The 12,361-nt window shown below is 47.0% G+C and overlaps 1 protein-coding gene across 2 annotated transcripts; it reads right to left on the reverse strand.

Annotated features, from left to right (window-relative positions):
* Positions 1 to 340: 340 nt before the first annotated feature.
* On the reverse strand, positions 341 to 12,281 carry Znf565 (zinc finger protein 565). 2 transcript variants are annotated; one of them, XM_016000603.3, is made up of 5 exons: positions 11,978 to 12,281; positions 7,976 to 8,040; positions 6,703 to 6,829; positions 4,988 to 5,083; positions 341 to 2,481 (listed from the first exon to the last, which is right to left on the reverse strand). In XM_016000603.3, exons 2-5 carry the CDS (start codon positions 7,985 to 7,987, stop codon positions 1,208 to 1,210), a joined length of 1,509 nt encoding a protein of 502 aa, XP_015856089.1. In that variant the 5' UTR covers positions 7,988 to 8,040; positions 11,978 to 12,281; the 3' UTR covers positions 341 to 1,207. The 2 variants fall into 2 exon arrangements, with proteins under 2 accessions (XP_015856089.1, XP_076404481.1); XM_076548366.1 differs by having other exon boundaries at positions 6,703 to 6,825; positions 11,978 to 12,280.
* Between the last annotated feature and the right edge of the window lie 80 nt (positions 12,282 to 12,361).

A 12,361-nucleotide genomic window follows, 5' to 3' on the forward strand; every position in this document is an offset into this window, starting at 1 on the left:
TAAATTACAACATGGAGGTCTTCTACAAGGTAAGTGACAGTTCCTTAAAAAAACAAAAACACACCCAAGAAGTTAGCTGGCATGGTAGTGCAAGCCTGTAATTCCAGAATTTGGGAGGTGCAGATAGAAGGATCAAGAATTCAAAGTCATCTTCAGCTACATAATTTTGAGGCCAGCCAAGGTTAAATGTTTCTCTGTCTCAAAAACAAAATAAAAAACAACAAAGAAGTAAAAAGATGTAAGGGACAAAGAGGGTAAAAACTGCATAATATGTTCAATGACGTTCAGTAATCAGCGCAGTAAGAACTGTCTATGCCACACCGACCAAAAGGCACATTCATTATTCAGCACATCAAACCAATAATCTTTTAATCAGGATCACTATCTATTTGGGATTCTCAGAAATTGAACATAGCTGAGTGGTGGTGGTAGCACACACTTTTAATCCCAGCACCAGAGAAGCAGAGGCAGGTGGATCGCTGTGAGTTTGAGGCCAACCTGGGCTACAGAGTGAGATCCAGGAAAGGCGCAAAGCTACACAGAGAAACCCTGTCTCGAAAAAAACAAAAAACAAAAAGAAATCGAACATATTTTGATAGGTAATAAAAGGCTTTTCTATATTAATATGAAGTTATTTTTAGCACAGGTTTGCTGATGCTTAATAATCAGTGAATGAGGCAAAATGAATTCCCATATTCATTGGATCTTTCTACTGGCATTCAGTTTTCTGATACCCTATAGCAGAAGAGATGAACGAAGTTTTTCTGACATGAGTTACATTGGGGGGCGATATAGCTCTGGCTAGATTTAAACTTAGCATAAAGGCTTGACCATGCCACTGATGTTTAGGATTCTCATGTAACGAGCCTTTTTTTTGTCCCACCAGCGAGCTCTCAAATAATGATACAGAGACATCTTATTAATTATGAAAGATCGGCCTATAGCTTAGGCTTGTTCCTAACTAGCTCTTATAACTTAAATTAAGCCATTTATATTAATCTACATTCTATCATATGGCATTACCTCTCTTCCATCTTGTACCTCCTGTTTCCTCTCTGTGTCTCCTGCATGCCTTGATTCCTTCTCCTCTTCCTTTTCTCCCCGGAAATCCTGCCTATACCTCCTGTCTAGCTATTGGCCATTCAGCTTTTTATTACAAAAATCACAGCAATACATCTTCCCACAGGTACAAATATCCCACAATGCTCTAGTCAGTATGAATTCGGTAGTGGTCAATAAGCTGTGAGCCATGGATAAAGGCCTGCCCACATTCTCTACATTCATAAGGTTTGATACCAGGATGAATCCTCTGATGTTCAGTAAGTTGTGAACTTCGAATAAAAGCCATTCCACACTCCCTGCATATGTAGGGTTTCTCATATGAATGAATCCTCTGATGATGAGTCAGCTGGGAAACACGAATGAAGGCTTTCCCACACTCCTTACATTCATAAGGCTTGTCACCCGTGTGAATCCTCTGATGTTGAATGAGGTATGAACTACGACTAAAGGCCTTTCCACAGGCCTTACATCCAAAGGGTCTGTCACCAGTATGAACGGTCTGATGTCGCCTGAGCTGTGCATGCTGTCTGAACGCTTTCCCACATTCCGTACATTCATAAGGTTTTTCCCCAGAATGGATTCTTTGATGCCGAGTAACTTCTGAGCTATGGATAAAACCCTTCCCACAGTCCTTACATTCGTAGGGCTTCTCCCCCGTGTGGATTCTTTGGTGTACAGTGAGCTGTGAGTGCTGTCTGAAGGCCTTTCCACATTCCTTACACTGATAGGGTCTAACTCCTGTGTGAATTCTCCAGTGCACAGTAAGCTGGGAACCACGAATGAAAGCCTTCCCACAGTCTTTACACACGTAGGGTTTTTCACCTGTATGAGTTCTCTGGTGCAGAATAAGCTGTGACTGCTGCCTAAAGGTCCTTGCACATTCTTTGCATTCATAGGGTTTGACACCAGTGTGAAGTCTCTGATGGAGAATAAGGTCGGAAGTACGACCAAAGGCTTTCCCACACTCCGGACAATCATAGGGTTTCTCACCGGTATGGATTCGCTGATGCTGAACAAGGTGGGAGGCACGACCAAAAGCTTTCCCACACTCCTTACACTCAAAGGGCTTTTCTCCAGTATGAGTTTTCCGGTGTTGCACAAGGTGTGAGCCACGGCTAAATGCTTTCCCACATTCACTACATTCAATCCGTTTCTCAACAGTCCTGTTGCTCTGGTGTAGTAGGGTGACAGATGTGTAATGCTTGAAAGCAGGCATGCTTTCATAGGTGACTTCCACTTGCTTGAAATGGCACTCCTGTCTCGCTCGCTGTCTCTCAAACTGGTCTCTGCATTCCCAGTCATCTGTGAGATGGGAGTCCTTAAGGTCACGGTGCTGAAAGCTTTTCATCACCTCCCATTTAAACGACTCTATTTCAAAAAGTCCTGTCTGTGGAACTATCTCATACTTTGACTCCAAGTCTGAAAAATCAGAGAAAAACAAAAACAAATTATTTTTACTATGAGGAATAAAAACACCACAGAAAATATGGAAATAAAATGAAAATTTTCATCATAAAAAAACTAATGGCTTAATACATCTCAAATACTGAGCGATTTTTTTTAAAGATTTTTTTTTAAAGATTTATTTATTTATTACATATACAGCATGTATACGTAGAAGAGGGTGCCAGATCTCATTACAGATGGTTGTGAGCCACCATGTGGTTGCTGGGAATTGAACTCAGGACCTCTGGAAGAGCAGTCAGTGCTCTTAACCTCTGAGCCATCTCTCCAGCCCCCATACTGAACGATTTTTAAGAATGCACAAATATGGCAGAAGTATACTTGATGCCAGATTGGGGCAAGAAAAGACATTAAGCCTGAGGTTCCCAGTCTTGAAACTGATCAGAGTAACCCAGAAAATGCGTTAGCAGTGCAAATGTCCAAATGCCCTCCTGGTGTGTGCGCATGTATACTAGCAAAGCAGGAACAGCTGGAAATGAGGATGGAGGGAGAACAGACACAGAAACTGAACTCACGAGAGGATGAAGCCCTCACCCAGGGTGAAAGATCCCAGACTAAGTCAAAGAGGAAAGAACAGGGCGGGGCACAGGGCTCAGCAAGTACATGGACTGGCCACCAAGCTGCCGCCTGACCTTGACCCCAGGACCCACAAGGTGGAAGGCAATGAGTGGAATCTGCAAGTTGTCCTCTGCCTTCCACATATAGATAAACACACACAATAAACAAAAGTAACTTATTTATCTTATTTTACTTAAACTTGTTTGTCTTTTTAATTTCATGCACATTGGTGTTTTGCTATAGGCATCAGATCCCCTGGAACTGGAGTTACAGACAGTTGTGAGCTGCCATGTGGGTGCTGGGAATTGAACCTGGATCCTCTGAAGTACAGTCAGTGCTCTTAACTGCTGAGCCATCTCTCCAGCCCCTTTTATTATTATTTATTTATTTATTTATTTATTTAAAGATCTTTGTAGCTTGTGATGGATAGGCATCTTTTGGAACAATTGGCACCAGACCTGGGGCAAGTGAAAACTCCCCCACGAGAAGAAGAGGTAAGAGCTGGGGTGGCCTGCTGCCAACACTAAGATGGGACCCCGGTATAAACCCTGTCTGAGTTTAGGAGGCCATGAAAACTACCGTGCCCTGAGACTGGGTGTGGAGAACGTTTCCTGGGCTTTGATTGCTGTATTCACAAAACAGGGACCACTGATGCTGTCCACAACACATCCAGTGACAAGGCCGTCTGCAGCAGGGCCCCGGGGGAGAGCTGCATGGTGCTCGTGGAGAGCACTGGGATGGCGAGAGTCCCGGTGAGAGTCCCACGACACCCGCACCGCAGGCCAAGCTGACGCCTGAGGAGGAAGGCATTTTACAGCCTTTTGGTTTTTCAAGTCAGGGTTTCTCTGTGTAGCCCTGGCTACCTGGCAATATTGGCACATGCCTTTAATCCCAGCACCCAGGAGGCAGAGGCAGGCAGAGCTCTGAGTTCGAGGCCAGCCTAGTCTATAAAGGAAGGGATTTTAAACAAAAAATGATCAAAGAAAATCCAAAAGAAATGTGAAGAAAGGAAAAAAGAGCCCCCAAAGCAGCAGCTTCATGAAGGAGCAGCAGGGCAAGTCTCCTGCCGACATCAACAGGCGAGAGAGGCGGGCAGGAAGGCCTGCTAGAGGGCAAGGGTGGAGGCAGACAGGTCAGAATCTGCAGCTCACGGAATAAAGGTGTTTATTCTGAGACAGAGAGACAGAGACAGACAGAGAGATAGAGACAGAGACAGAAACACAGAGAGACAGAGAGCTGGGCTGTGGTGGCACACGCCTTTAGTCCCAGCACTCAGGAGGCAGAGGCAGGTGGATCTCTGTGAGTTCGAGGCCAGCCTGGGCTACAGAGTAAGATCCAGGATAGCCATGGCTGTTACACAGAGAAACCCTGTCTTGAAAAAAAAAAAAGAAAGAAAGAAAGAAAAAGAAAAAAGAAAGAGGAAGAGGAGTTGGAGGTGGCACTGATTAAGAGCACTGGCTGCTCTTCCAAAGGACCTGGGTTCAATTCCTGGCACCCACATGGCGGTTCTGTAACTCCAATTCCAGAGGGACCAGATGCCCTCTGTTGGCCTCCTTAGGGAACCAGGCATGCACATGGTACAGACATACGTGTAAGCAAAACACCCATACACATAAAATAAAAATAAGACAATACATATACATGAAATATTTTCCCAAAGTATAACTACCTGATTTATCAACCATAGAAGACAGAAGGCAGTGGGAGAAAATACTATCTAATACAGAATGTTTTTAAATGTTTATGTGCACGCCAGTGCTGACAGGGTCCTTCCTGCTCTGCTTCCTAACTCAGGCCTTCATTCTACATCAGGTTTCCCTACAATCACTCAAGTTACAGCTATCAGCTGGCACACTGTACCGTTAGTCCCATGACCTCTCCAGCCAGACCAGGTCTTACTCACCTGGGTGCCAAGGTCTTGTCATATAATTTGTAACCAGCCATGGCTCTTTCCCTTGCTCCAATAAGAAGATGACATCAGGCTTAGAAAGGACAAGTCCTGTTTACAGGAAAAGAAATGAGGCATGAGCATACTGTTTACATTTCAAACTCTGGGGCTGGAGAGATGGCTCAGTAGTTAAGAGCACTGGCTGCTCTTCCAGATGACCCAGGTTAAATTCCCAGCACCCACATGACAGCGCACAACTGTCTGTAACTCCAGTTCCAGGGGATCTGACATACATGATGGACATACATGCAAACAAAACACCAAACACCAATGCACACGAAATCAACAACAACAAACATTAAATTTCACTTTGTAGGCCAGGCGTGGTGGAGCATGTCTTTGATCACAGAGCACTGGGGAGGCAGAGGGAGGTGGATCTCTGAGTTTCGAGGCCAGCCTGGGTTACAGAGTGAGTTCCAAGACAGCCAGAGCTACACAGAGAAACCCTGTTTTGAAAAACCAAAACCAAAAAAGAAAAAAAAAGAAGGAATGCATTCCTGTTTCTTAGCTCTGCTGTAAACTGCTTGCAACCCGTTCCCATGATGTATATCCTTCCCCTGTTCCTTCCCTTTCATTATATCTTTCTAACAATTTAGACTTTCTCGCTCCTATGAACACTTTATCTCTCCTAGAAAAGGGACGTGGCTTTTCTCTCAGATCCAAACTTAGGGTGAGACAGCTGGCTGGCCAGTCCCGACTGCACCCCAAAATACAGTTTGCTTTACCTGGACAGTCATGGATTTGGTCTTTTCTCCTGGCTTTACCACAGAGGACAACGTAGAATTCCTGACCTTCCTCCCTCTGTCTCCAAGTGCTGGGATTACAGGTGTGGACCCAGATGAACGGAGGCAATTATAAAATAAGGATGAGAAGACTGTCCAAAGGACAAGGAGATGGAGGTGGAATGGCCAAAGCCCAAAACAATTCTCTTTTTTTTTTTTTTTTTTTTTTCTTTTTGGGTTTTTCGAGACAGGGTTTCTCTGTGTAGCTTTGCGCCTTTCCTGGGACTCACTTGGTAGCCCAGGCTGGCCTCGAACTCACAGAGATCCGCCTGTCTCTGCCTCCCGAGTGCTGGGATTAAAGGCGTGCGCCACCACCGCCCAGCTCCAAAACAATTCTCGTGGGAAAAAATGGAGGACAGCCATTCAGCGAGACATTTGAAAGTAGCCCGAGAAAATCAAAGAGAGATGGGCTGAGCCTGTAGCTCAGTGGCAGAATGCCTTGAATACGAAGCACTAGGTGCAATTTCTAGACTCCAAAAAGCAAACAAAATCCCTAGACGTTCCAGACCACTAGTTTTAAACTGTGATTAGATGCCCTAACCTTCTCCCTCCCCTCTAATAGTCAGTGACGTCCATTGTGATTGGCAGGTCACAGGCCAAGGGCAGTGAACATGGGGGCATTTCCTAGCCTTCTCCCTCCCCTCTAATAGTCAGTGACGTCCATTGTGATTGGCAGGTCACAGGCCAAGGGCGGTGAACATGGGGGCATTTCCTAGCCTTCTCCCTCCCCTCTGACCTGGGAGACACGTGGAGAGTTCTCACAGCTGCTGGCTGCATCCCTTTGTCCCCTGTTCACCCCTCAGGCCAGAGGTGCACACAGCAAACTCCCTCTGCCCCAGTCCCGGGGTCCCATTTCCTAGGTGGCCCTGGGTACTGTCGAGGCCTCACCTAGTGAGAGCAAGTGACTGAAGTTCTCCAAAGTCACATCTCTGTACAAGTCCCTCTGAGCAGGTTCCATCCACTTCCACTCCTCCTCAGAGAACTCCACGGCCACATCCCTGAATGTCACCACTTCCTGAAACAACAGACTCTGAGTGAATTAAAGATTTTTTTCTCTTTTCTTTTTTTAAACTTTGAGACAGAGTTTACTCTGTGTAGCCCTGACTGTCCTGGAACTCACTCTGTAGACCAGGCTGGCCTTGAACTCACGGAGATCCACCTGCCTCTGCCTCCCGAGTGCTGGGATTAAAGGCGTGCGCCACCACCACTGCCTCCAGTTACACAGACGTAAGTTTTTGTATATAGTTTCTGATAGTATGAAATATGGTTTTTAGTTTATGTGTATGGGTGTTTTGTCTGCATGTATGTCTGTGTATCATCTGTGTGCCTGGTGCCTGTGGAAGTCAGAACAGGGCTTCTGACCACTGGAACTGCAGATAGATGGTTGTGAGCCACCATGAGGGTGATGGGAAATGAATCCAGATCCTCTGGAAGAGCAGCCAGTGCTCTTCAGCATGGAGCCATCTCTCCAGCCCCATGAAATAGGTTTCTTAAGAGGGAGTGACATGAAACAGCAAAGGAAAAGAAGCCGCTGAAGTCACAGGAAAGGGTCACCTCATCTTCAGTCCCATTGATGGCCCTGAGAAAGTAAGCTACCATCTTCCTCAAGAGAATGCATTTCCATCCCTCCGGCACCCCGGAGGAGCACTGTAAACAGTGCCAGGAAGAGAGGAGATGGAGAGGGAGGGGCCCCATCATTTGCTCCCTGAGAGCAGGTCACACAGGCATGGTGGCATAAAGAACACAGATGTTCCTATGCTCTGAAGGGCTGGAGGAAATTACAGGCTGGTGAGACGGCTCGGCACGTCGGAGCACCTGCCGCCAACCCTGATGATCCGAGCTCCATCTCCACCCACACGGCGGGCGGAAGGAGAACTGACTCCTTTGAGCTGTCCTCGGAGGACCACATTCACACAGGAGCTGGGATACCACATGCCACCAACAAAGTAACTACTAAATGTAAACAAAATAACTAAATGTAAACAAAGCCTTTAATCTCAGCATTTGGGAGGCAGAGGCAGGCACATCTCTGTGAGTTTGAGACCAGCCTGGTCTAATAGTGAGTTCTAGGCTAGCCAGGACTATACAGTGAGACCCTATCTCCAATAAATACATTTAAAACATGTAAAACAAAAATATTTGAGAGGAAATTTCAACCTACCTGAAGGGCCATGGTGAATCATTCAGAACCTACTCTGATTTCTCTTTTTGGATAAATGAAGAATCCTAGAAAAGGAAAATGGAGAGAAGGATAGAGGCCTGATGAACAAGCTTAGCACCAGAACTCGGCAGGCTGAGGCCTGGGTAAGAGCCAGAATACACACACACACACACACACACACACACACACACACACACACACCCGTGGAAAGTAGAAAAAAAATGAACCAGAGATAAGGGTGGCAACGGCCCAGACCTGGTCGTGGAGAAAATGATTTGACACCGGTGAGAATGATCAGAGAGAAACCCCTGGAACAAGGAATGATCTTGAGTAACAGCGGTGACGCTGGGGCTGCGTTACAGATGGCTAGCACCCTCCCCACCCCGTACTTATGAACACCTAGCATTCCCAGCTACAGAGGTCAGAGGACCTCACTTGATCCCAGCTGCATTGTATGTGTCTCTGTCCTTTCTCCATTCCATCACTGTCCCAAGCCCGACTTCCAGGCCTCCAGGGTCAGGAAGGTTGACCTTTGGCCTTGTGTTGGCTAGTTTTTTTTTTTTTCCCCTTTTATTTTATTTTACAATACAATTCAGTTCTACATATCAGCCACGGGTTCCCCTGTTCTCCCCTCTCCCACCCCCTTCCCTTACTCCCATCCCACCCCCCATTCCCACCTCCTTCAGGGCAAAGCCTCCCCCGAGGACTGTGATCAACCTGGTAGACTCAGTCCAGGCAGGTCCAGTCCCCTCCTCCCAGACTGAGTGTTGGCTAGTTTTTAAGTCAACTTGACATAGGCTAGAGTCATCTGAGAGGAAAGAACTTCAGTTAAGAAAATGCCTCCATAAGATCCAGCTATAAGGCATTTTCTTAATTAGTGATTGATGTGGGAGGGCTCAGCCCACTGTGGGTGGTGCCATACCTGGGCTGGTGGTCCTGGGTTCTATAAGTAAACAGGCTGAGCAAGCCATGACAGCAAGCCAGTAAGCAGCACCCCTCCGTGGCCTCTGCATCGGCTCCTGCCTCCAGGTTCCTGTCCTGTTTGAGTTCCTGTCCTGACTTCCTCTGATGAAGAACGGTGACAGGGAAGTGTAAACCAAACAAATCCTTTCCATCCCAAGTTGCTTTTGGTCATGGTGTTTCATCACAGCAGTAAAAACTCTAAGGCAGAAAACTGGAAACAGGATTGTGGAGTATTGTTGTACCAGAACTAACTATGCTGGTTTTTGGAGGATTGTAGGCCTTTGGGCTGGCAAAGCTGTTGAGTGTTCAGAGTTCAATGGGCCGTTCTTTGGGAGCTTAGAAGGTAAGAATGCTGAGAGAAATGCAGGCTATGGGAGCCTGGCTTGGGAAATTTCAAGACACTATTTTGAACTAAGAATCTGTAGTGTCTGGTCAGCTGGGGCCGAAGAATCAGCCGTGATTAACAAGAGACCAGAACCACTGAGGAGAAACCTTCTGGGAAGTGTTTCCTCAGGGTGAGCACACAGAAGCTGTGTTCTAGAGGTGGTCAAGGTTGAACCACATGCTGGCAGCCAAACGTGGTCATGTGTAAGAGTCTCCCAGTGGTTCTGGTTTTGAAGGCATGAAGGGGTCATGGAGAGCAGCTGAGGCTTGGCACTGTGAGAGCCAGGAGAGGCCATTGGTGAAGGGGCAGCTTCAGTGGCAGTTGGAGCCCCAGGATTGAAGGTCATGTAGAGAGTTGAGACGTGGAACCATGAAGAGGGCCCAGGAGAGGCTATTGGTGAAAGGGCAGTTGAAATGGGACACATACACACGTACCCCCCCAAATTCATTTTAACAAGAGAAATCAGGACGATGGTGAATAAGGTTTGGAAGTAGTTGGTACTAGAGAAGCAATGTCAACCTTCTGGTTTTAAACACTGTCATGTCAATTAATGTAATTAATGAATATCATAAATATAGTTATTGAATGAATACTGCGAATGTAATCAGTGAATACCACAAATGTAATTAACATCATGAGTGTAATTAATGAATATCATGAATGTAATTAAAAAAAAATAAATAAAAACACTGTCATGTGAAGAGCATTTGCTGTTCTTGTGGAGGACCTGGGCCTAGTTCCTAGTGCCCCGTCAGGCAGCTGGCTACTCTGGTGTGCTTTCCTGGCCTCCTTGGCACCTGCACTACTATGTGGTGTACACAGCATGTCAACTTGACCCAAACTGGAGTCACCTCAGAAAAGGGGACCTTGGCAGCAGGCAAGCACTTGGTGCACCTACACACACATGTAGGCAAACACCTGTACATATAAAATCTAAAAGTTAAAAAAAGAATATATGGAATTCTATCTTTGTAACATTTTCAAGTCTAAAACAATTTCAAAACCTTAGGGAAAAAAATGTAACCCACATTAGGGATGCAGGGAGCAGAGAGGATATGAGCCTTCCACTTATCCTCAGGCCGCTCAGCTTGTACTCTCGGGATTAACACTGGATGTCAGATCATTGAGGGTGGTGAGGTGATTCTGTCAGGAAAGCATGCCCAGAGAAGCAAGGGTTTTGGGGAAAGAACAGAACCCAGTGCATTTTGAACTTGGCTTTTGGATGTTCGATAACTAACCACTGAGCTTTGTCTCGGCTCCTCATCACCTTCTTAGAAGAGGGTTAGAAGAAAGGAATCAGGAGTGGCCAGGGCAGTTTTGGGCTCTGCAGGGGATGGAGGTCACAGAAGATGGGGCACTCAGTCCAAGGTCAGTGTTACCTCGGGAAACTGAGGCCACTACTGTCCAGGGCCAGAATGTGCCCAGATGTCACAGGACCTGCTGGGGCCAGAGCAGTAGTCATGGACACGTCACACTGACACACTTGGCTCCTGCCAGAGATGTCACACAAACACAACAAACAGCACATCAACTCTTTTTTTAGAAAAAACATTTTCTTTATCTTTGTGTGTGTGCACTTGTACAGGTATGTGTGTGCCCTGGCAGCTATGTGGAGGGCAGAGCAGAGCCTCAGATGTTGGTGCAAGCCTTCTATCTTGTGCTTTACACTGCTATGCCCTCCAGGCTAGTTTATCTGAGAGCTTTTGAGACTTTCCTGTCCTAGAATCCTGCAGGAACTGGGATTACACAATTAGAAACACGTTACAGCAACTGAGTTGATGTGGGTTTGGGGATCCAAACTCACATTCTCATGTTTGTGCCCCAAGAACTTTACCCACTTAGGCATCTCTCCAGCACCCTTCCGCATTTTTTTTTTTTTTCCTGAGACAGGGTTTGTTTTGCAGTACACCTCAGGCTAGCCATGATTTTGAGATCCTCTGGCCTCAGGAGCCGAAATGCTGGGATTACAGGAGTATATACTACAACGCTCAGCTTCGTTCATCCCCTGAGACACACAAGGTTACAGTCAGAGTTAGATACCTCCATCCGCTCCACAGTCACTTCCCTTGTCCATTACTAACATCCTAAAGGCACCACACATGGTGGCACACAGAAAGCACAGTACGCTACATCCAGCCATAACTGAACATTCACTCTGGAGACAGTCATCAGCAAAGACAGTCCGCATACACAGCATCACACAAGGTCCTTCCCCCTCCCTTCTCCCCAAGGGACACAGTAAGGATACCCACGCAGTGCTGATGCAGAGCCACGGACACAGAACCCTGCACACAGTACTACACAAGGTAACTTAACCCACACAAACACCGGTCACAGATACAACTTTATTCACACTCCCCCCAGGAATAAAGGCAACGGGCACATAACACACTACAGGAACACGAGACACCACTTCCACAATCACAAGATACCGGCATCACAACACACAGTATCACCTATGTTTGTACAGCAACAATCAGGTGTACACCTTGGAGACAGGTGATTACAACAGCACACTTATAAGCACTCACAACCGGTCACACTGCCACCATCAAAACCCACTTAGAATCCTGCAGCCCGGGACTGCTCCCACGTGCACAGTCCCAAGACTCGGGACACGCCCGGTCCCCGCCCAGGACTCCCAGACCCCTCACCTTCGGTCTCCGTAGGACGCCAGCGCTGAAGAGTTCACCAAGTTGAGATGCAACGTCAGCTCGCTATGGACTCTGGGAAGCGTAGTTCAGAGCCACCCCAGCCATGGACAAGATGTCGTCCTCTTGGAGGCAAGGCTCAGTCTATTTCTGAGCGGCGCCTGCGAGGTATCAAAGAAGCCCCCACTCCAAACATCCCACCAGGTGTGAGCTTGTTTGGGTCCAAGTGACGACCATCTACCCAAAGAAACCCCAGAACCCAAGAAGAGGCGACCAAGCTTGCGCGCGGGAGACCGACCCGCGACCCGCAGTGCCTTGTGGGAAGTGTAGTCCGAGGCCGGAACAGCGGCGCCGCAGATGATAGACGACAGCGGGTCCAGTGGCGAG

The sequence above is a fragment of the Peromyscus maniculatus genome, chromosome 1 (assembly GCF_049852395.1).
Source record: "Peromyscus maniculatus bairdii isolate BWxNUB_F1_BW_parent chromosome 1, HU_Pman_BW_mat_3.1, whole genome shotgun sequence".
NCBI classification, from domain to species: domain Eukaryota; kingdom Metazoa; phylum Chordata; class Mammalia; order Rodentia; family Cricetidae; genus Peromyscus; species Peromyscus maniculatus.